This window comes from Enhydra lutris, unplaced genomic scaffold, assembly GCF_002288905.1.
Source record: "Enhydra lutris kenyoni isolate GAN:26980312 unplaced genomic scaffold, ASM228890v2 scaffoldscaffold14, whole genome shotgun sequence".
NCBI lineage: Eukaryota > Metazoa > Chordata > Mammalia > Carnivora > Mustelidae > Enhydra > Enhydra lutris.
In genome coordinates, this window is record NW_019154098.1 from 16884840 (window position 1) to 16908742 (window position 23903).

At 40.6% G+C, this 23903-nt stretch overlaps 1 protein-coding gene across 1 annotated transcript in view; it reads right to left on the bottom strand.

Annotated features, from left to right (window-relative positions):
- The window catches only part of LOC111146580 (family with sequence similarity 91 member A1), a 47148-nt gene that overhangs the window by 10345 nt on the left and 12900 nt on the right, over window positions 1-23903 (bottom strand). The window contains exons 9-20 of the mRNA XM_022502192.1: window positions 20072-20178; window positions 19529-19567; window positions 18910-19022; window positions 18376-18491; window positions 17471-17583; window positions 17055-17141; window positions 14451-14583; window positions 10236-10384; window positions 8136-8270; window positions 7871-7984; window positions 3887-3959; window positions 1138-1287 (exon numbers count right to left, since the gene is read on the bottom strand). Of these exons, the coding sequence (XP_022357900.1) occupies window positions 1138-1287; window positions 3887-3959; window positions 7871-7984; window positions 8136-8270; window positions 10236-10384; window positions 14451-14583; window positions 17055-17141; window positions 17471-17583; window positions 18376-18491; window positions 18910-19022; window positions 19529-19567; window positions 20072-20178 (1329 nt within the window). The remainder of the gene's footprint in view (window positions 1-1137; window positions 1288-3886; window positions 3960-7870; window positions 7985-8135; window positions 8271-10235; window positions 10385-14450; window positions 14584-17054; window positions 17142-17470; window positions 17584-18375; window positions 18492-18909; window positions 19023-19528; window positions 19568-20071; window positions 20179-23903) is intronic.

Sequence of the window (23903 nt, forward strand, 5' to 3'; positions counted from 1 at the left end):
TTCCTTAGGTCTTAGTAATTTCAATCCTTTCAGCACCTAAGTGGGTACTCCATAAATGTTTGAGCGGTGAAAGAAATAAAAATGACTGTAGCAGACATGCTTTGAAATGACTGCCTTACCCATACCCGTTTGGAAAATGCCCTGTGATATGTGGCGGCCAACTGTTAAGATTTACTCAGATCTCCGGCCAAAGGTAAAGGACCAAGGCTGGATATGTAACTCAAAGGGAGCCAAGCCAATCCACTGGACATCGAGCAATGGACCATATTTACTCAGGATTCCACGCTAAGAGGCTTAGAGAAGCAACATCTATCAACAGCAGATGTTTGAACTGAAAGGTTTTCTAGAGTCACAGACCAGAGCTGGTACCAAAGCCACATACAAGACAAAATTCTTCCAGAACAGAAACAATCAGTAAGCAGAAGGTGATGGGAAAATACATTTTTTAATTAAAAGGAAAATCAGCTGTTGTCTGATTTTCTAGCATGAAGGCTAGAGTGGAGACAGAGGAAGGAGAATGAGGCCAGGAAGGCTAACGAGCAGGACAAGGCTCCAACAGCTCATGGTCAGATGACTGAGACGCAAACCAGCGTGACCTTCACGGCGAATGTAAAACGGAGAAGGGAAGACAGGATATGAGAGACATTTTTAAAGACTGATTCACAGAATGTGGAAACTAAACGGCCATCATGGCAAAAGAAGGAAGAGACAAAGATTAAGATTACAGGCCTGGGTCACTGAGACAGTCATGCCTTTGACAGAAAGAGAAAGCTTCAATGGGAAAAACTGTTCATTCTACTTGAGAAACAGTTTTACACAGAGACTGAAGTCTTGAAGCCATCACCCCACAAAAGGACTTAAATTAAAACCTACAGAGATGACAGGGCTAACACCCCACACCCATTCTATACTCCAACCCCAGGCTAGCACCCCTTTAGCTGGGCGCGTAGTGTTTTCTCCATCCCAACAACTGGTTTGTCCAAATAATGTCACAGAATACTCCGCCATCTTAGTGAAAAAACACCAAGCATAAAATAATTCAACATCCCCACGGAAGTTTCCCTGCTTCTTAAGTATTAACACTGTGATCAACTCCACAAAATGATCTTAATTCAAAGAACCCAACTGTTGGCTGACCTCGTTCATCAGAAGCATCACTGAGTTTTCGGTGCGCAAGCTGGCTAGAAGCATTCAACATGGTAACATAGCCACAAAAATGCTGCAAGTCCACTTTGGTCCTTAATAGTTGCAAGGCTTTATGAACACCCATATTGATACGAGTAAACTCTGAGGACAAAGATTGACAGCACATTTTAAGTAAACAGTTTTATAACATGACATCAAAAATGTAACTATACTTCTATTAATCAATTCTTTTTTTTTTTAAAGATTTTATTTATTTATTTGACAGACAGAGATCCAAAGTAGGCAGAGAGGCAGGCAGAGAGACAGGGGAAGGGAAATGGGCTCCCTGCCGAGCAGAGAGCCCGATGCAGGGCTCGATCCCAGGACCCTGGGATCATGACCTGAGCCGAAGGCAGAGGCTTTAACCCACTGAGCCACCCAGGCGCCCCCTATTAATCAACTCTTAGAACTTTAATCTATCAACACTGATTCTAACAAAGAACTACCCATGAACATGAAAGGCCGGCGTACACATATTATTTACAGCCTCCAGGAGGCATTTACTGTATCAAAACAAATTACCTAAGTAAGCAAACAGGACCAGTCAGGGGCAAATTCTCAAGGCTTCTCTTTGTGGTTCTATTCTGCCTCAAATGCTTACTTGTTGGGCTTCTGCCAAGAAATGTATTAAATACACACCATGTTTTTGAAAAATTTTTAAAAGTAAAATTATTCCTACTGAAACTAAAGTGCACTTGAAACTATATCCTTAATAAATTATTCAAATATTAGTGCAATTCCTCATAACTCGGTGAACTTATAAACAAAAAGATGCTCCATACTCAAATACAAAGATTCCTTTCTTATATTATTCACACAATCCTCTCCCAAGGCAAGAGAGCTATTAATCAGTCTTTAAGATTTTACACATTTGAAGATCCTGTTGTCACTAGCCTGTATCTTCAGGTGAACAAATATTTTTCCCACAGAATTTATTAAGTGTCAAAGGATTAAGTAGCAGACTTTAATTGCAGAGAAGTACTTATTTCTGAGAAAGGGGCTGTTTTTTGGAAGAGAAAACTCTTCTCCAAATTTCACGCACATTTATTCACAACAGGCAAAAGAGAACTGAACTTCAAACGCAAGGCTTCTGCAGTCTGGCTATGTGAAGAGGAAAAAAATATTTTTAAAACCTTCCTTTTCCCTACTTTGGGGAAGTAAGGGAAAGTGGTGACTACTATCATTCTGGAAGAACATTAAGTTCTTATATAAATTAACCTAAGTTTACTTGAACCACTCACTGCTCTCTAAAAATTCAAGCATCATGGCTCTAAGAACCAGAAATATACAGAAAAAACATATGAAACCAGAAACATAACCATAACATAAGGTTACAGAACAGCAGTTTTACATGGAGTGGGAAATGTAAGTGCTTTATGAATATATGGCAGTTTAAATCAGATAATGTTTTTCTTTTGAATATATATACCTTTTTAACATTCAAAAGAGAGAGAGTTATCTCCTATAACAGAAGGAAGAATAAATTTACTTTTAACAGAAATTCTGTGAGCACCTTTCACCAAATGCACTTGTAGCTTGCATCCAATTCTAGAAAGAGATAACTTTAAACAGGGCTTTCCCCCGTTGATTCTAACTAGCTTAATTTAGCTCAACCTCTAACTCACATCCTCTCTAATAGCAAAAATAATATTTAATGGCAAACTCAAATGCCGAAAGAGGGAATCCATACAAGTACTCCGTACACTGTAAAGTACACACATGTTGATTGACACCTGGGTCTAAATTACCTTAAAAAGCCCCCGTGAGGGGGCACCTGGGTGGCTCAGTGGGTTAAGCCTCTGCCTTCAGCTCAGGTCATGATCCCAGGGTCCTGGGATCGAGCCCCGCATCGGGCTCTCTGCTCAGCAGGGAGCCTGCTTCCCTTCCTCTCTCTCTACCTGCCTCTCGGCCTACTTGTGATCTCTCTCTGTCAAATAAATAAATAAAATTAAAAAAAAAAAAAAAAAAAGCCCCCGTGAGGTAGGAGGGACAGTATGTAACATTGGGGGGAAAAAATCAACTAAGCATGAAATATTCCCAACGAAGTGTCTTCTCCCCCAGCCTCCAAATAAACAACACAAGGAAAGTGAAAGGCTAAACAGAGAGAAAGCCTATTCTTCCAGCAGGCAGGGACCCACCGATAAACTCTTCATCTCCAAGGCAGACTAGCATTCCTTCAAAGGTCCTGAGTCTTATTCTACTAGTTCTTTGTGGGAAAAGGCACATGACAGAAAACTATCTTTGCCTCTTTTTCTTTCTTCCTTTCTTCCTTTCCTTCTTTCTTTCTTCCTTTCTGCCTTTCTTTCTTTCTGCCTTCCTTCCTTCCTTTCTTTCTTCCTTTCTTTCTTTGAGATTTATTTATCTATGAGCACAGGAACATGAGTGGGCCAGGAGGGCTCGGAGAGTCAGGGGAAGCAGAAGGAGAGAGAGAATCTCAAGCAAACTCCTCGATGAGTGTGAAGCCCAACATGGGGCTTGATCTCCTGACCCTGAGATCATGACCTGAGCCAAAATCACGAGTCAGACGCTTAACCAACAACCCACCCAGGTGCCCCCATATTCGCTAACAGTCTTTAAAAGCAGCATAAGCACCTAGGACTGAAAAATTTTAAGAATTCACTTCCTGCTACGTTTTCTACCAAACTGCTGACAAAGATTAATGATAAAGAAGTTAAACAGATATAATTCAAAAGTAAGATACCTCCTTGTAGTTCTGTTTCATCAAATGGAAATGGTATGTGGACAGTTTCTCCTATCCCATGCAAACCATGTCCCTAAAGGTGAAGAAACACAGTTGAAAGGTATACAAGAAACCTGTATTTCCAAGAACAAACAGATCATCAAACCATAAATAAGACTATGCCATGTGATGGTATACCCTACATTAATATTCCATTAAAAAACTTTCAACAATTTTTTAAATTTTTCTCCACCAAGCAAAGACCATCTTGAGGGCATATTATAATTTACAAGGCCATGTGTCTCCAATGGAGTGGATGGCTAATGAAAAACAAAGAGGCCAATTTAACAGGTCCATGAGGTGAGGCAGCGGAGACTAAAATCGAGCACGCTCGCACAAGGGTTAGCTATAGTTCTGATGAAAGAATCCCACTGTCAACTGCCTGGCTGATCATGAGCTGGGAATGCGAAACTCAAAAACCTGCATTCACTGACATATATTCAAGATTGTATAATTATAAAAGCCCCTCTACAGGGGTTCAGTAAATTAATGGATGTATTTTCAAGGCAGCAGCGAGGCGGGGAGAAAAAAGCAAGCTCCCTGCGAACTGAAATGGAAAGGTCTCCACTTGCTAAGTGAAAATCGCAGGGGGATAGCACTGTGCATTGGCTCACACAGGCAAAGAAATCCTAGACAACAATAGCAAAAACTAATAAATGTATCTGATCTGGAGGAGAAATGGGGAGAAGGGAGCAGACAATATAAGAAGTACGGAAACACTTTTCTCTGTGCATCTTTTCATAGTGTTTTATTTCTGAATTATGTGAAGATTCTATTAATTCAAAAATTAAGAAAAATCTTGAGTCTAACCACCCCACTCCCATGCTATGCATAATTTAGTTTTAGCTATTGCATTCAATTAATGTTCATCTGAATTCTGTTAGTTTTAAAGGATTTTTTGCATTTAAATCCCCAAATGTTTTGATGTAAAAATAATAAACATGAAGAATCTAATGTTTACATGCATTTAGTGGTGTTATAATAGAAAATTTAAGTTGACACTGGCGATCTATACGTTTTTCCCTTTCAAAAAAATCTATACATTATTGAAGTCAAAGTACTATATGCTATAAAAGAAAAAAACATTTCAGAGAAAAATAGCACTCATTAAGATGGTTCATACAACAATGTAAACACGTTTCTTCAGACAGCTCTTTTCAACTTCATTGGTACAGTTACGATTTAAACCCTAATCAAGACTGTTGTAACAAAAGTGTGGTTTTAATCAAAATCTTGATTTTGTTATGAATTCCACCAAGGTGTATTTCTTCCATATCACTTAATAAAGAAGGCATCTTGCTGAGCAAAAACAAAACTCTGTAACCAACACTTTGAAACTCCTGTCTGCTTCTCCTACCACTGCCACCTCACACTGAACATCTCGGGAGACCTTCCTGTGTGCTACGTGTAGCACTCTACCCGTTTTGTGCAGATTATGCAACTCGGTCATCAGCTTCAACAACCTTATAAAGACAGAACCTATTATTATCTCCAGTTTGCAGGCGAAGGAATTCAAGATTATCAAACTCACCCGAGAGTCCTCATAAGTGGTAGAATCAAGATCTGCATCTAGACAGACTGACTGGAGCCCACACCTAACCCATTCCATTATGCCATTTCCCACCATGAAACCCTGCCTCGTGTTCCTCCTTCCTGGCTAACACTTCGTCCCTTATGGTTTCAACTACCTCCTCATGCTGATGCAGACACTCAAGTCAGTGTCTCCTGTTTAACTCTCACTTGGATATCAAAATATTCTCAATTACCGATTAGATAGCACCACCATCCACATGTCCCATGGGCACCTTATACTCAACATGCTCCAAACGCAGCACATCCTCTGACCCCCAGCAACTGGCTCTTCCTCCTCTGTTCTGTCAGGCAGGGATAGCACCGTTCTTCCACTTTCACAAGTCAACACCCCAGGAATCATTCTCTTCCTCTTCTCATATCCTTCTCAGACATCTGATCAATTCTATTCATCTTAATTTGTAATAATTCTTGAACCCATTTTCGCTTTCAATTCTTATTACCACTTCCCTGATCTAGGCTGCCTTCACCTCTTACCGGGACTCGTACACTAAATCCTAACCGGATTTCTTGCTTTAGGTCTCTTACCCTGCTGGGTTGGGGGTAGCATACCTGGGTGGCATCCTCTCCAAGCTGATCTTCCCAAAACACACTGACCATAAAAATCCCCTGCTCAGTACCCTTTACAGGCTGCCATCAATCTAGAGGGTATAGTGTAAGCTCTGTAGCAAAACGGTCAAGGTACACTCCAGTCCAGAGCTTGCCTGGAGTGTACATCAAAACACTCAGGAGAAACTACTCTGAGCCAGGTGCTGTTCTAAGTACTAGGGAAGCAGCAGCGGGGAAAAAGAAAAAAAAAATCTCTGCCCAGAGATTTATTCCTGCTAACCCCTGTGTCCTGGCCGGGCTCTCTTCTGTATCGTCCTTCTATACTCAGCCTGAGTCTCACAGTCTCCGATGAGTGTCCCCCAAGCCCTTCTCCTTGCCTCAAGGCTGAATTGGGTACTACTCTAATGCGTGCACCCTATTCAATATAATCCTATTCAGCACTCAGGAAAGAACCGAAATGGACTGCTTAGGCAACATTTCCCACCAGACTTAAATCCCTTGAACTCAGGGACTATGTCTTATTTGTGTATCCACATTAACTGGCACAGAATATGGCACATACGATTGTTAGTTGAATAAATTGATGAAATCTTTATTGAGAACCTACTATGAAGCAGAAAGTGTGCTGCACACTTCACACACAGTCCTATTTAATTCAATAATCCTAGGGCTATAAATTGCTTATCCCCTCATTAGCTGCTACTATTACTTTTCATTGTTACACAGTAAATACTGTCATGGCCATTCTACAGGTGGGAAACTAAGTATAAGAGAAGTATCTTCAAAACGTCACACAGCTCATTAGCACAAGAAAAGAGGCTCACCATTGTTAGGCATCAGGAAAATACAAATCAAAACCACAGTGAGATACCGCTTCATACCCTAGGAGGGTTATAATAAAACCAGTCAGATAATACCGAGTGCTGGTGGGAATGTAAAATGGTGCAGCCACTCTGGAAAACAGTCTGGAAGATCCTTAAACAGCTGCACACAGAATTACCATATGACCCAGCATTTCCACTCCTAGACACACACCAAAGAGAAATGACCACATGGCCACACAAAAACCTATAAATGACCATGTGTAGCAGTGATTACCATTATTCGTAACAGCCGAAAGGTGGAAACCCAAATGTCCATCAGCAATAGGCGGAAAAACAAAATGCTATTCACACAAGGGACTCTTCTGTGGCCATAAAAAGGAATGTAGTACTGACTCATGATGGACTGATACACGCTATGTGATGAACCTCAAAAGAATTCTGTGAAGTAAAAGAGGTCAGTGACAAAATACCACATATTACGTGACTCCATGTATGTGAAATGCCCAGAATAAGCATTCTAGAGAGATAGTAAGGTGCTGTTTAGGGCTGGGGAATAAGGAAGGGAGAACTAAGCATTCAGGAGTTCTTTCCTGAGGTGATGCAAATGTTCTAAAATGAGCATGGGGAAGGCTGTGGACACGTGTGCCTACAACTAAAAACCACAGAGTTGTACGATGTTAATCGGTGGGTTGTACGCTATGTGAATTCTAGCTCAACACAACTACTGTAAATACAGCCACATGGACAGCAAAAGACGAAGCTGGAATTCAAAGCTGGGTCTCACTCCAAAGTCCATGTCGTTTCTGCGATTCCCACACTGCCAGACGAAGGCCAGCACGAAAACCCACATCTGATCCCTTACATTTCAGCTTTACAAATCTCAAATTACTGACATCCAACTGCGGATCGGCAGAAAGCTAGACAACTTATAATCTTCCAAGTCAAAATCCAAAATTGGTTGTTTCAAATAAAGCAACGGTACCTGGATCAAAACTGCCGAATGAGTCAAGGCGTCATTCAACATTGTGAGCACATTTGACGTAGGAACTACCCCAGGATCATGGCCCCAAGATGTTATGAGTAATCGATCATAACCCTATGGGGAAAAAAAAATGAATAAAAGATGAATAAAATGGTGTTCAGAAATGGAAAAAAAAAATTCAGAAGGTCATTAAAATACTGCTTACCAAATTCTACCCTCCTCACAAATAAAGAAAAAAAAAAGAGACACACTTCGCACAACGTACCTGGAATATATCTGGCAGTTTTCGAAGTCTTGTACCTTTGGACAGCAGAAGAGATGGTGGTCCTTGCCCAGTGATGTAGTAAATGTACAGTTTAAACCAGACAGAACTGACTTCTGGGATAGCTGGTCCAATATGCTGGAATCACAAAACAGGGAAGATAAAGTTGTAATACTTGATGAAAGCAGACACATCTCACAAGGGACCAAGGATGAAGTCTTGCAAATAGGTAATGCCTCACATAGATGTTAACTGCTATTATCCCTATGAAAATAAACTTCAAATGCTCCATTCAAACAGTTTCAATCTTATCCTAGAACTGAGAAAGCACATCTTACACAATGGACTCTGGAGCAGAACACCAAGGTTTGAATCTTGGCTTTGTCCCCTAAGCTATATCATCTTAAGAAGCTCACTATAATTCTCTATACCTCACTTTGCTCTTTTTTTTTTTTTAAAAGATTTATTTTTTATTTATTTGACAGAGAGAGAGATCAGAAGTAGGCAGAGAGGCAGGCAGAGAGAGAGAGAGAGAGAGGCGGAAGCAGGCTCCCCGCCGAGCAGAAAGCCTGATGCGGGGCTCGATCCCAGGACCCTGAGATCATGACCCGAGCTGAAAGCAGAGGCTTAACCCACTGAGCCACTCAGGCGCCCCCACTTTGCTCTTCTGTAATGCAACGATAAAATATCTACTTTGTAAAGACACTGTAAGATTGTTCCAAAAGGTTTAAAACAGCACCTGCCATCTAATAAGCTCTATTTCAAAGTGCCAGTTACTGTCATTAATCACATGTATTTTTCACAAAAGGAACTAGCGAACCTTCCATCCATCTTATCATTTGTTCAGTTCATGGATTCCTACTAGGCCTAGAAGTCATGTCACAGAATGGAAGAAAGTGTGTATAAAGAGTTGCAGGGGGAGCACACAAAGAATTATTTTTTTAAAAGTTGGTAAATGCTAACCTATAACTGCTCCTACTGGATAGAGGACAAATTTGGGGGTGCGCAAGGTATGCTCACTAAGGCAGCTAGAAGAGCATATAAATATCAACCTTGTACAAGGATCCCTTCCCTTCTTCTACACCATTAACCTCGCACATCTAGGGGACCAGGCAGGATGTAGCACTAAGAACAGCAACATGATCCCCGCTCTCTGAAAACGGTACAGGCCACAATGTCCTTGCTAAGCATACAAATACACAACTGATTTATGCTTAAAAAGAGAGCAGTAATGTTCATAAGTCAATTGTGAGATACCCAGAGTTCTAGCTTTCAAGCAGTCTTTCCTTTCCGGTTTATTTAGCAATCGTAACTCCACTTCTAAGACACTTTATTTTTCCTAATTAAATTGACTTTATCCCTGCAGGCAATCCAGGCTTCCTTCATAGAGCATCCAGAACATTCCCTTTAAAATACTGCAGTCATCAACATGGCGCCTGAGTGGCTCCATTGGTTGAGCGTCTGACTCTTGGTTTTGGCTCGGGTCAGGATCTCAGGATCTGAGATTGAGCCCCGTGTTGAGCTCTATATTCAGTGCAGAGTCTGCTGGAGATTCTCTCTCTCCTCCTGCCCATTTCCCCACTCATACTCATGCTCTCTCAAATAAATAAATAAAATCTTTAAAAAACAGTCATGAGGGGTGCCTGCATGGCTCAGTGGGTTAAAGGCTCGGCCTTCGGCTCAGGTCATGATCCCAGGGTCCTGGGATTGAGCCCCGCATCAGGCTCTCTACTCAGCAGGGAGCCTGCTTCCTCCTCTTTCTCTGCCTGCTTCTCTGCCTACTTGTGATCTCTCTCTCTCTGTCAAATAAATAAAATCTTAAAAAAAAAAAACAGTAATAAAGTAAAACACTGCCTTCATCAAGAAAACGTCAATGTGTCCCAAGTCACTAGATGAAACATGAATAAAACATACCAACTCTATCTCATAAACTGAACATTTTACAACAGCATAAAATATAAAACTGCCTTCTGAGTTACTGATGTTAGCATGTGGCATCTGCAAATTGAGAAATAACATGATCAAACCGGTAAACCTCTTCTTCGAGTCACTACAGGGAAGGGTGAAAGGACAGCACTCGCCATGCTCCAACTGGCTCTTTACCTGAGGGGTACAGCTGCTCACAGGCCGGATTTCATTGGTGAGAGGAGCCATGGACACGAGCAGTGTGTAATTTTTGTTTAGAACTCGGCTGCACGTTGCAGGGTCCAAACCAAGAAGGCTCTCACAGCGTAAGAGATCCAGAGGAAAACCTGGATGATGAGCAAGCGTACAGGGAGGATGAAAGACCGACAGGGTGGAACAGCAATGTCTAAGACAAAATACCGCTAACCGTCCTGGTGGTTAAACATCTCTCCAACAGACAGAGTATCTCTATTAATAGTGCCAAATTCCCTCAGAAACCACGAAGACCCTTTAAGATTTAAAGCTAACGGTCTTTATTCCCTGATCTAGAAAGATAACCGTCTCCTGGGGTTTTGTGAGGCCACTCCCTTTTGTGTTAGAAATACGCATTTGCTCTACCTCATTTCCTATCCATCTCCAGCCGTTCCCAGGAGGTGGCATATTATGAAGACATACAGGCCACAAAAAAGCTGTGGCCTGGCATCCCCCAATTTCCAATTTCTGCAAAGAGTTTCACAGCCAAGTTCTGAATTTGGTATAGGAACGAGAGTTCTCATTAACAATACGGGCCCAAGACTGCTGGTCCATAAAGCAAGAAGTCCCTCGGCATGTAACAGATTTTCAGTGTTCCCATTCTAGAACCCTTTCAGAAAATTCCAGTCCTATTCATTCTCTTAAAAAGATAGATAAGGCTGAAAGAAACGCCAGGAGACAAAGTTAGCTCATCTCCCCCTCAAGCAAGAATGAACCAAAAAACATATGGCCTGCTGGAAGGGCCTAGAAGCACTTGGCACAACTAGTACCAGGACTTCGCTCTTGAATACCATGTTCTAATAAAAGAAACCTGGCTCCTGGGAGAAAAGGTTGATTCCAAGACTGGGACAGAAGTACAAGAGAAGACTGTTTTGCCAGAAAGTAAAGAACTGCCTCAAATGTAAGAATTCTTTTAAAAGATGGAGGCATGGCACAAGGAAACTGGAGGCAGCTTGAAAGGAATCCTACTGGCAAAACTGGAGACAACCATAGCACACAAGTAATTGAGAGAGAACAGTGACTAATTATAAGCCATTGAAAAAAACAGGAATTCATCAATCCATACTGAGAATATAAAAAAAATGCTCAGTCCCAACTGTTACCGGAAGAACTGGAGTTGGAAAAAAAATGATCAATTTACAACCATCACAGACAAGAATGGTTCAGGCAGGACCAACACTGGACTCTCCCTCCGGGAGAGGTACTGACGAGCAGCAGGTGATGTACACGGTCTCAGAGTACCTGTCCACAGACTACTGAGTCGCTGCGCGAGGGGAGAATACTTAACTATGTAGTAGAATAATCAAAAACACATTAACTGGGTGATCAAAACTAGTATCACAACGGGAGCGGACGGGAATCCCATGCCTCCAGATGTCATACCCTTAGAAGAACATGACATTACTTAGGTAATACTCTGGACTTGAGTGCATGACCTGAACCTAATCACAACAAAACATCCCACACACCCAACATGAGGAACTTTCTAGTAAAACTAACAAAAAGAGACTATATTCTTAAAAAAATAAGAATTTCGTAAAGGACAAAAAAAGGTTACAGACTTGTTCCAGAATAAAGGAGATAAAGGAGACATGACAATTTAATGTAGTATTGGATCCTGCATTTGAGGGGGAAAAATGTTATTAAGGACATTACTGGGTCAACTGATAAACTGGAATATGAATGGCAGGTACTGTAGCAATTAACCTTCTGAAGATGATGTCAGGGACTAGCCCTATTCTTAAGAAACGGCCCCCGAATAATTTTGTGGACAAAGATCACAGTACGCAACTTACTCCCAAATTCTGGGTTCGAAGTAATTATACTATTCTTAAATTCTTAAAACTTTTTTGTAAATTTGAGGTATTTTCAAATAAAATGTTGCTAATGGAGGAGAGCAAGTCATAGACATCAGGAAGAGCATCTGTTGCACACAGCCAGCAAACAAGGTGGGAGAGTGAGGGGGAGAAGATAGATCTGGCTGGAGCCAGATGGGAGGTTCATTTTAAAGGAAAAGAGAGCTAAGCAGGTGGCTTAGGAAAAGGAGAGAAGGGGCAAAGTTCTATAAAGACTAGAGAAAGGGCCCCTGGGCGGCTCAGATGGTTAAGTGTCTGCCTTCGGCTCAGGTCATGATCCCAGAGTCCTGGGCTCAAGCCCTGCATCGGGCTCTTTGCTCAGTGGGGAGTCTGCTTCTCCCTCTGCCCCTCCTCCCACTTGGCTCTTGCTCTTTCTCTTTCTCAAATAAATAAATAAAACCTTAAAAAAAATACTAAAGAAATTATGCTTGACTACATACAAGAAATCAAGAACAAATTTAATAAAACTGATAAATCAGTTATGAGTGAAAAAATGTCAGATAAAAAAATCTTAGTGAGGAAAGACTAAACAATGAAAGCTCTACCTAGTACCAAAAACAGTCCACTATCAAACCAACCTCATGAGTTACAATAATATTTAACTACTTTCATACAGATAAGGTTTAGGTTTTTCGTTCAATTTAACTTTCTGGTACATAGACCATTCATGGTGAAAAACAAAGTTTAGTCCAGACTACTAAGCAACAGATTGTTTAGGAATAAATCAACAAATAGTTTAATGTTCAAGAGAAGATAATAAACAGGATAGAGCAAAAAAAAATTTTTTTTTTGAAGAAACATGGACTTAAATCCCATGTCTTCCACCAACTAACCCATACTGGACAAATGGGCAGAAGATTTGACCAAAACAAGCTAATTTCTCTCCCCATAAAATGAGTTACATTTGACTGGTCACCAGCACTAACATTCCTGGACACTATGATGCGCAGGAAAGGATGGTATATTTCAAGATGGCTATGACAGAGTATTTCAAATACTCTAATCCATTACCTCCCTAAGTCCCTAAAAAGTCCTAGTAATTTCAGGATTTTTACATACAAAGACATCTTCAAGATTGTGCTGCTCGTTGCTTAGGTCACATGATCTACCTGGTAGCCAAAAAATGGTTACCATTAACGAATGCCTATGAATAAGTACTTTGGCCTCTTGGCACTTGGTGACTTAATATTCAGTCGCAACTATTTATGAACAATCTCAGAAAGAACCCCAGCATGAAATCAGTCCTGATTGTGCTAAAGCAGAACTCTGAGCCTGACATACTACAGCTGCAGAAGCCAGTCACCAGGATCTGAGTGTGTCCGGCTTCACTCAGCTCAACTACCCAGCATCTCTGTCCTCATCTCCATGACCACTTTTGTAAAGTGACAACTGATTCTGTTCTTAAATGCTCAAATTGAGCTGAAAAGAAAGTCAGGTGCTGGTGAAAGAAGTAGAATGTAACTGGGCATGACTCAGAAACCACTGGTTCCCGGCCAGAAAAACGGAACTTAAATTTTAAGTAAATGAAAGAAACGAGCGAAATTCAATGTTCTCATGGTGCTAAGAATTCACGGAGTTCTGAGACGCAGCTCCTGTGAATGAGCAAGGACGGGATCTGAATACTCTTCCCTGGTGCCCAAGCCGTGCCATCTTTTTAAAAACCTGCATTCCTGGGTGGCAATGCCCTCCTTAGGACCTATTATCCATTCAACCACAGTCTGGGAACCCCCCCCCCCACCTATCCCACACCCAAGAGTGCAGACCAGGGCAAGAGCCACGTCAGGGTTCATCACAGATTAGAACTGCCACTGCCTTCTTTCTTTTACTCTTTAACAAGGTTTTCTGTTCTCTTTTTTAATTTTTTAAGTAAAATACTTCAGAAGGTATTACAACAGCACTTCAACCGGAAACTCCTGCTTATTCCTTTCCTACAATGGGATCCTTCCTTCAGGAAATAGTATGCTTCCTAAATCACTACATTTTGGCTTTGTTCACCCCTCAACCCGAGGCCTGTTCTACATGCCATCCAGCCACTTAAACAAGTTAACGCTCCAACCGTTTTTGTAGGTACTAAGCACACTGAGATCCTACAAATGTCGGTGGCACAGGAGAAAGGAGAAAAGGTAAAATAAGAAAGAGCTGACAAGCAAAGGAAGTCACAAAACAAGCCTCTAGTTGCAAATTCAACATGCCGTCTACACTAAATGCATTAAGCGATGATTAAATAAGTGAGCGTGACCGGTTTAATTTCTTAGAAAGAAGTTCCATGGGGTCATGTGTTCAAAATCAAGTACATTTATCATACCATAATTCGGTTGCTCTGGCTGTGCAGTTTGCGCAACTAGGTCTTTATTATGACGCAGAAACAATATTGTGTTTCTCAGGGTGAGTGCATGATCGAAGTATCTCTGTGCTTCTCCTTCACCAGTGCTCTGAACCTAAACCGAGAAAATAAATTTTGCAGTATCACTCTCAAACCACTCATCCTAATATACAATAACCATATAGTACAGACATTAAAACACTATTAAGACTCAGTAAACCAAAAATTAGCCCAGGCAATACTGAGACAAATCTTAACCTAAATCTCGGCTGAGTTTCCATTTGAATGTATCTTTGAAGATGACAGAAATTATCCTAGCAAGTAAAACTAACAATTTGAAGCAACCAATTAATGCTAAATTATTCTATTATATATGTTTTATCTCCCACATAGGATTCAAATAGGGTGCTTAAAAAAAAAAAAAAAAAGAAAGAAAAAAAGCTAAGATCTATTTTCTGCTTTATCCAGAAAAGTATTCCAATCCATGGTCACCAATTATGCTTCTAATTCTTGTCACTATGCCCCCCCGTTCTGCATCACTGGCTGCAAGGGACAATGGAGTATGAGATTCAACATCACTGTTTCCACACTACTGAGTATACAGCTTAAATTCATTCGAAAAGGATTCACCGAGTGCCTGTGATGTGCTAGGTATGATCCGTCTAGGATGTGGGGACAGAATAGCAGACAAAACCCTGTGCTCACTGGCCTTACGTTTTAACGCATGCTCTTCTGACACTGAGTCAGGTGCTTCTTTAACATGTAAAAATACACACATCCCAGAAACAACACAGGAAATGAAAGGACAGGTCTACAAGAGGAATGACTAAATTAGATTGGCATTTAAAAATAAGATCAACCAGGGCACCTGGGTGGCTCAGTTAGGTGTTGGCCTTCGGCTCAGGTCATGGCCCCAGGGTTCTGGGATCGAGTCCTGAGTCAGGCTCCCTGCTTTGAGGGAAGCCTGCTTCTCCCTCTCCCTCTGCCCCTCCCCCTGCTCATGTTCTCTCTCTCTCTCACTCACTCAATCTCAAATAAATAAAATCTTAAAAAAAAATTAACCAACTAAGCTTAATTAGGACGAGGCTTCTTTAAAAATAGCTAAGAAACTTTTTTTTTTTTTAAGAAACTATTTTTAATGACTAAACTTCAGACTAAAAGGCCTTCCCAAGAATGGCTAGGTGGCATAAAACGAAATAGATATATAAAAAATAAAGTGATCTTCTAATTGTTACACGTGCTAAAAGACTAGTTGAGGTGAGAAAAATAAAAATCAGGAAAAGAGAACTTAAAACGTCTTGGAAAACAGGGGCACCTGGGTGGCTCAGTGGGTTCAGCCCCTGCCTTCGGCTCGGGTCATGATCTCAGGGTCCTGGGATCCAGACCCGCTCTGCTCAGCAGGGAGCCTGCTTCCCCCTCTCTCTCTGCCTGCTGCTCTGCCTACTTGTTATCTCTCTCTGTCAAATAAATAAAATCTTTTAAAAAAAAGTATCTTAGAAAATAAAAAATTTATTGGCAAAAATGATATACATACATTAGAAACGGGATTAACACGATACTAAAAGCATTGAGGGAATAATGGATGTATAAAGGTAAAAATGAAAGACCAATTAATTGCAAAGGATTATCTCAAATATAATTCTGCACTATCAAGTTAAAATCATATGGAGAAGGAAGAGTGAAAAAAATGTCATTTTTTATTAAAGAAACTAATGGAATCATCAAAAATCCTCTAAGTAAAACATTTAATATACAGAGTTCATCACTGAAGCGCAAAAGGTACCAAAATTACTAGTCAAGGAGGAGACTCAGCACACAAACTATTAGCATAAACAGAAAACAAAAAAAACAAACAAAAAAGACAAAAATAAAAAACCCAGGGAATGGAAAAACCGTGAAAGGGCAATCGAGATTTAGAGCTTAGGACAAATCGGGCTATTTTCATGTAGGGGAAGAGGTGCCTAAGAGCAGCTACGGCTGAAGTCTTCAAGATGCTAACAGGGCTAGTGAGAGTGGACATAAATATGGTACCTGTGGACGCTGCTCCAGATTTAAGACAAGGGGAACAAAAACTTTAAATAAAACTGCTGAAGAGGAGATCTTAGACAGTCATATCAAAGGAAAAAAAAAAACAAAAACAAAAACAAAGGCTATTTTAGAAAAATGTAATTTAACAACTTACATTGACTAATTATTTCTAAGATTTTATTTGACAGAGAGCTAGCGAGAGAGAGCACAAGTTGGGGGGCGGCAGGTAGGGGCAGAAAGCAAGGAGCCCGATGCGGGGCTCAATCCCAGGTCCCCAGGATTATGACCTGAACCAAAGGCAGATGCTTAACTGACTGAGCCGCCCAGGGGCTCCCCTATACCACATGTCATAAAACCAAATCATGCTAAGTGAGAGGTAAGGTCCAAAAACCACTTTGAAAATCACAAAATCCATTCATCCACTCAGTATTTTAAGTGTAAGTGACTGTTAGAGTAAAGGTGGGGAATGAGGCAGACACCAAAAATCGACACAATCGGTATCAAGCAAGGAACAGCACCAAACAACCTGAGATCCCGTAACGAGCAATCCAGACTTACCTTTTCTAGTTCTATAAGAAAGCTGTCCAGAGACTCATCTGAGAGTTTACCAACTTCGAACATGGTGACCGCATGGCTTTTCAAGTTCTGGCATAGAGAAACAAAAATAAAAAAACTAAAATGGATCTTAAAACCTTATACAAGTCTATTATGAATAAGTTCTAATTTTCTCTTTTTAAAATGAAACAGAACATCTCATATTTCTATTATGCTTTCCAATATAACCAAAGGTGAGGAGGTGCGAGGCTAACCATCACTAAAAAGTTACGACGCTCCTCCAGGGATCATAAAACAAGACGAGTGGCATTTTGTGTTTTCAGGAATAAATCCAGTACTTTAAAAAAAGATTTCAAAGCATGAACTATTTTACATCTAATCTTTAAACACTGTCACATTTAAACAAGAACTGGACTTACCGGTGAAAGATTTCCCATCATTAAAAAGGCAGTAAGAGTTGAGTCAAACAGAAAAGCAATGCGCTTTGTATATCCTGTAGATAAACTCAAACTGCTTACACTGGCTGTATCCGCTGGAACAAAAAAAAAAAAATCATGATTTAAAATCGAGTGATTTAAAATTATTATTTGCCTACCATTTGGAATGAGAAAGAACTGCAATTCAACTTGATTTAAAAACTCAAAAATATGTAACTAACTATAAGTAATTTTGTAGTCAGTCCTAAGTGGCCCAATCCTATCCATCTCCAACCAGAGAATGTTTAAAAAAAAACAAAAAAACTTTTAAGTACTCACTTTCGTGGTGTTTCCTGAAAACCAGTAATAAACCAAGACTTGATAACTGTCAGAACACTTAAGACTAGCTAGCCTGACCTCTTCAGACAAGTCACCTGGCTCGGGTAAGAACCTAGGGTAAGAACAGAGCTACGCTGTGCTCCTCTCCCCCCGCCCCAACATAAAACCACGAGCAGCCCCTCACGCACTACGCTTTCTTTGCCTCCCTTTGTGCTTAGCCCATGCTGAGACCTTCCCTCACTCACCAGCTGGCAAGCTCTTATTCGTTCTTAGCCCAGTTATCATCTCCTCCACGAAGGCTTCCCAAATCTCTAGTCAAGAAAGCTCTTTCTCTTTGCTCCCCACAAGCACCAAAACACTTCTCACACTGTTGTGGTTTTTGTGATTACAACTGCCTTCTCTCTCCCTAGACTTATTCTCAGAAGCAAGGTACCATATTCAATGCCCAGCATACCGCTGAGGACTCGAAGACTGCACATCAAATGAACGGTATCAAGAACAAAGCCTAGCTCGCTCTGTGCGTGTCGGCATAGACGCCTGGCATCTCTATACCCTGGGGGACTGCTAACCCGGATCTTCTTGACTGTTGGTGTCCATGTCAGCGGCTGATGAGACTTCCTGCGCGGGCCTCCTGCTTTCCCCACCGTCCCACGACAGCAGCATCTTCTGCGGGTCTAAGGTACTCCTGTGAATGAAGAATCCAGCCGTGTTTTACATCATGTACATCTTAGCTTATATAAAAACAGCTACTGAAGTCAGCACTCAAATTATGAATACCCACCCAGTCCCGTCTTAGGTTCAAGCCCCAAACGGAGACATAGCCCCAAAATGCTCTGCCCTCATACAGCAATGGTTCTTAACCAAGACCCACGGGCAGGCTCCAGGGAATGTGAGAACTCTTCACAGCTGTTTGTAAAATACCCTATGTACTTTGCTCTGGGGAAAGTGTTCTTGTTCTCATCAGATTCTAAACACCATTCATCACACAAAAGATTAAAAACCACTAACAGGCAGTGTTCACCTCAATAGTAAAATTTCTGTACATAGAGCAATGTTTTTTTCAAAAGGAAACTCTAATATCTCAGACTGAATAAATGAATTACTTTAATCTGTTTACAGATGGAACATTCCTCCACGATGAATGAAGCTGATCCAAATTTATTACTTGTCCCTTCTTATGGGCAAAGCCCAATCGGCAATACATTGAAACAGCATTCTGAAAGAATATAAAGAAGTTAGCATTTAAAATAGACCAGACATCAGACTATTTGTAGAGCTAAAGTACTGTCATCGACTCTGGCACAGTGATCCCCAAACACTTTTATGCCACCAGAAAAAACATTTTTCAGTAGGCCTGCTCCTCCCCTAAGTTGTTCACAGAGGTGGAAGAGAGAGTACTTCCAATTCTCTGGCCTGGCGCTCTTTAGGACGCAGCAGCAGAAGAGGGTGCTTTCAGTGACCTCGTCACGAGACACTGATCGGGCAGCTTCCTGCACACGCAGGAGCGTGAGTGCGGGCTTTCACTCCCCAGCGTGGAATACTGCTTCAGCGCCCTTACCTTGGTCTTTTCCATCTTTGCAGGTACCCCCTTTACTGTCCTCACTCCCCTGCACAGCCAATAAGAATCTCACTGTGTCTATTTCTCAGTAGCTTATCAAGACAAAAGTTTCTAATAAAAGCCATTCAGTATTTATAAATAAGAAGAGTATAAAAATTATATACCTTAACCAAGGATAAGTCTATTTCAAGGACATTTGCAAGCTAGAAAATAAAAACAAAAAATTATTTATACTCCTAGAATTATCAATATTACACAGTTGTAATAAACAAGTGAACCATAATCAGCAAAATTTTAAATTATTAATAATTAAAAGACTCAATATATTAATTCTGAAATCAGAACTTTCTTCTTTCCTTATGTCTAAGTAGCACGAATCCAGATAGTGACCATAACGATGGAAGGTTCTTTCCTCTTTAGTTTCTTTTAAAATAAGAAAATGCTTATATCAATCAATAGTCTGCAATCCTTTTACCAAGAATTATATTAAGTTATTTACCAAATTATATTATTTACTAAAGTTATTATGTATATACAGAAAGTAACTTAAGAATTGTAACTTAAGTATATTAATGGTCTATGACCTACCCATGCATATTGACTCTGAAAACATTTTAACCTTATCATTAAATAACTTTATCTACTTTACACAAATGTATTTTATAATCTTGAGGTTAAGTTCGTTCATAAGACATTGTCATACTTACCTCTGCAACATTAGTATGCTCATCTATGGAAACAAATATCTTATAGAGTAGAGTTTCAAAATAATCCCCTTGTACCCGATTCATTACAAAACCTTCAAGAGGAGGAACTAAAACAAAATAGACTTTTATCAGTGATTCAATTTTTTAAAACAAGAAAGCATATGCAAATACCCATTCAAAAAGGGAAACCTCTACCTTAGGGACTAAATTCAGTTTTTGATTTAGTTTATCTACTCCACAGCAAGTTTTCTAAAACCCCCAAAGTTAAGGCCATCTACAACCCCATCTACACAGAGGACTCTGATAGTAGAGCACAAATCCTACAAAGAGTAACCCCAGGGAACTGTCAGCATTACTGAGGCAGAGGAAGTGCTGGAGGACATGAACTGGGTAGAAAGGCAAGGGGACTGGGGCTGCTTCGGAATGGGGAAGGCTTCAATGGGTGTGTTTTAATGTCTTACAGATAGCAGGGGTGACTGGGCTAAAGCAGAAAAGCAGGAGACCAGGGGCACCTGGGTGGCTCAGGGTTAAAGCCTCTGCCTTCGGCTCAGGTCATGATCCCAGGGTCCTGGGATCGAGCCGCGCATCAGGCTCTCTGCTCAGCAGGGAGCCTGCTTCCCTTCCTCTCTCTCTGCCTGCCTCTCTGCCTACTTGTGATCTCTGTCTGTCAAATAAATAAATAAAATCTTTAAAAAAAGAAAAAAAAAGAAAAGCAGGAGACCAGGTGTGCTATACAAAGACCAGGTGAACGGAGAGTACTGACTGCCTTTCTCCCATCATTCCTGCTCCATCCTGAGAAGAAAGGAAATTTATCTGCAGGACCACCACTTTTACCAGCAATCACTAGTCTGTGTCCTCCTCAGTGGCCTCAGTGGGAAGAAAAGCAAGACCTTCTTCAGCACAGGAGGCAGCCCGGTGGCGGCTGTCTACCCAAAGGTGTACTCACGCTCATTTCTCTCCATCTCTTTGGTCCAGACACTCTAATCCAATATACTAGGGCACTCTGCCCAGCTGATAATGAAGAGGTACTATGCCTTCCTTTACCATTCCCTAAAATGCACCCTAAAAGTGCACCCTGGGAAGGAAGAGTGCCTAGGCCAACAAAGGGTCTGAGTATCCCTGTGTCCCCTGACCCTAATACCATCTAACTGCACCCAAAACCTAAGTTATTCCTAACAAAGAGAAACCAGACAAAATTTAAGTGGTCAAAATAAAGGCACTGCGAAAAAAATCACACTGTACATTACAGGCCAGATTATTCACTTTCCAGACCTGGCTCATGTCACTTTCTAATCTAGTGTTACCTATGGTTCCCATCATCCAAGTACTTTTAAGGATCACAAGTTTCTCTTTGGAAGTATTTTAGAAACCTCATATTCATATCATTCATTCTTTTCCTACACTATCAATTGTGTGAATAACAACAAACGTTAATTGAGTGCATGTTAAATGCCAGACTATAGTACACAATTTCATCTAATCCTCTTAACCTCCTACGACATTCGACGCTATACCCCTGTAGTGTAGAGAAGAAAAATCAAGACACTTAAGAGGTTAAAAATATACAATTTACATCTAGACAAAAAGAACAATGTAACTCTACATGACGAGATACTGCAGAGTCTCCCAATACATACTAAGTTAAAAAAACAGAGTACGAACTACAACACACCATCTGGGTAAAACTAAAGCCATAGAAAAAGGACATATACATACATGTCCATGTGCTGAGCACACTTTTGGGAAGATAAACAAGAAACTTAACAGTGACCCCTGAGAGAGAAACTGGGTGGCCAGACACAGGGGTCAGAGGTATATGTTTTTATATTCTTTTATAAATTTAGAATTTCGTATCTTAACTACCACCTACTCAAAAATATGTTGGTAGGGGAGGACAAGCTCACATATACAGGGACCAAGACTGATGGTTGCCAGAAGTGGGGGGAGGGATGTAAAAGGAGTAAAAAGGTACAAACTTTGAATTATAAACTAAGTAAGTCCTAGGGATGTAACTTATAGCATAGCAGCTAGTTAATAATGCCCCACTGCATATCTAAAAATGGTTAAAGAGTAGATCTTGGGGTGCCTGGGTGGCTCAGTGGGTTTAGCCTCCGCCTTCAGCTCAGGTCACGATCTCAGGGTCCTGGGATGGAGCCCCCCATCAGGCTCTCTGCTCAGCAGGGAGCCTGCTTCCCCCTCTTTCTGCCTATCTGCCTACTTACGATCTCTCTCTCTCTCTCTCTCTCTGTCAAATAAAAAAATAAAACCTTTAAAAAAAAAAAAAAAGTAGGGGCACCTGGGTGGCTCAGTGGGTTAAAGCCTCTGCCTTCGGCTCAGGTCATGATCCCAGAGTCCTGGGATCGAGTCCCGCATCAGGCTCTCTGCTCAGGGGGGAGCCTGCTCCCCCCCTCTCTCTCTGCCTGCCTCTCTGCCTACTTGTGATCTCTCTCTGTTAAATAAATAAATAAAATCTTTAAAAAAAAGAGTAGCTCTTAAAAGTTCTCATCACAAGAGAAAAATTTTCTGGTAATTCTGTGTGGTGATGGATGTTATTAACTAGACTTGTGGTGCTCAATTCCCAAAACATTCAAAATCATCAACACTACAGTTTATACCTGAAACTAACATGGCAGATGTCAATTATAACTCAATAAAAAATAACAAAATAAAAATTTTAAACACGTTAATAAAAATAAATAAATATAAAGAAAAAAATGCCTGGAAATAGCCAAGAAAAAAAGTTATTAAAAAAAAACAAAATAAAACAAAACTCACAAGGAAGGCCCAGCCATAACTAATGTTAAAGGTTACTTTAAGTCACTGTAGTGAAACAATACAGTATAAAAATAAAAATAAATAAGTGAAGAAAAAAGGATATCAGAATTAGATCCAATGCAGAGGGGAATTCAATGTATGACAAAAGTTATGTTTCCATTCAGTGGTCATGGAAAACCGTCCTAGCATTTATCCAAATGTTACTGGTTTTCCAAATAGAAGAAAACCAACTTGGGCCCTTATTTCACATCAAATACAAAAATAAGTTCCAGGGGTGCCTGGGTGCCTCAGTGAGTTAAAGCCTCTGCCTTCGGCTCAGGTAATGATCCCAGCATCCGGGGATCAAGCCCCACATCGGGCTTTCTGCGCAGCAAGAAGCCTGCTTCCCTTCCTCTCTCTCTGCCTACTTGTGATCTCTGTCAAATAAATAAATAAAATCTTAAAAAAAAAAAAAAGTTCCAGCTACAGGTTTGGATTTGTATGACAAAGGTTTTTAAGAATTTTTAGACTATTTCTATATGTATCTTAAAAGTATTCTATTCAAGCTTAACAGAAATCTAGAAAGCTGTAAATGAAAGGGGAGCTATAAACCAAGCAAGTATACGGTCTGACAATGGACTAAATACGTTTTAACAACAAACCCCTTCGTGACTATTCTCTTTATTTATCCAGTTTATTTGTTCCACCATCATACTGCTTGTTTTGTTGAAACAGAGATGAAATGCTTTCTCTGAAATCAACTTCGGTGTCTCGTGCTAAATTCGATGGCCTCCATCTTGTCAAACTGCTTTCCTTTCACAGGTTATTCCAAATTAGGGAACATCCCATGTTCCATGGCGACAAGGAGGATATATTCAGCACTTGTAAGAGCATGAGTCTGTCTGTACCACCAGAACTTGCTAGATCCTAAGAAAAGCCTGGCAGAACACATCTCTGCAACGGCGCAGCCATCCACTTGGCCCTTCTCGGACCACACCTTGCAGATGCACTTAGTGGTAATGTGAGTCAGTGTTCAAACAGTCAGTCAACAGGGACTGAAATGAACTAATCAAAAACC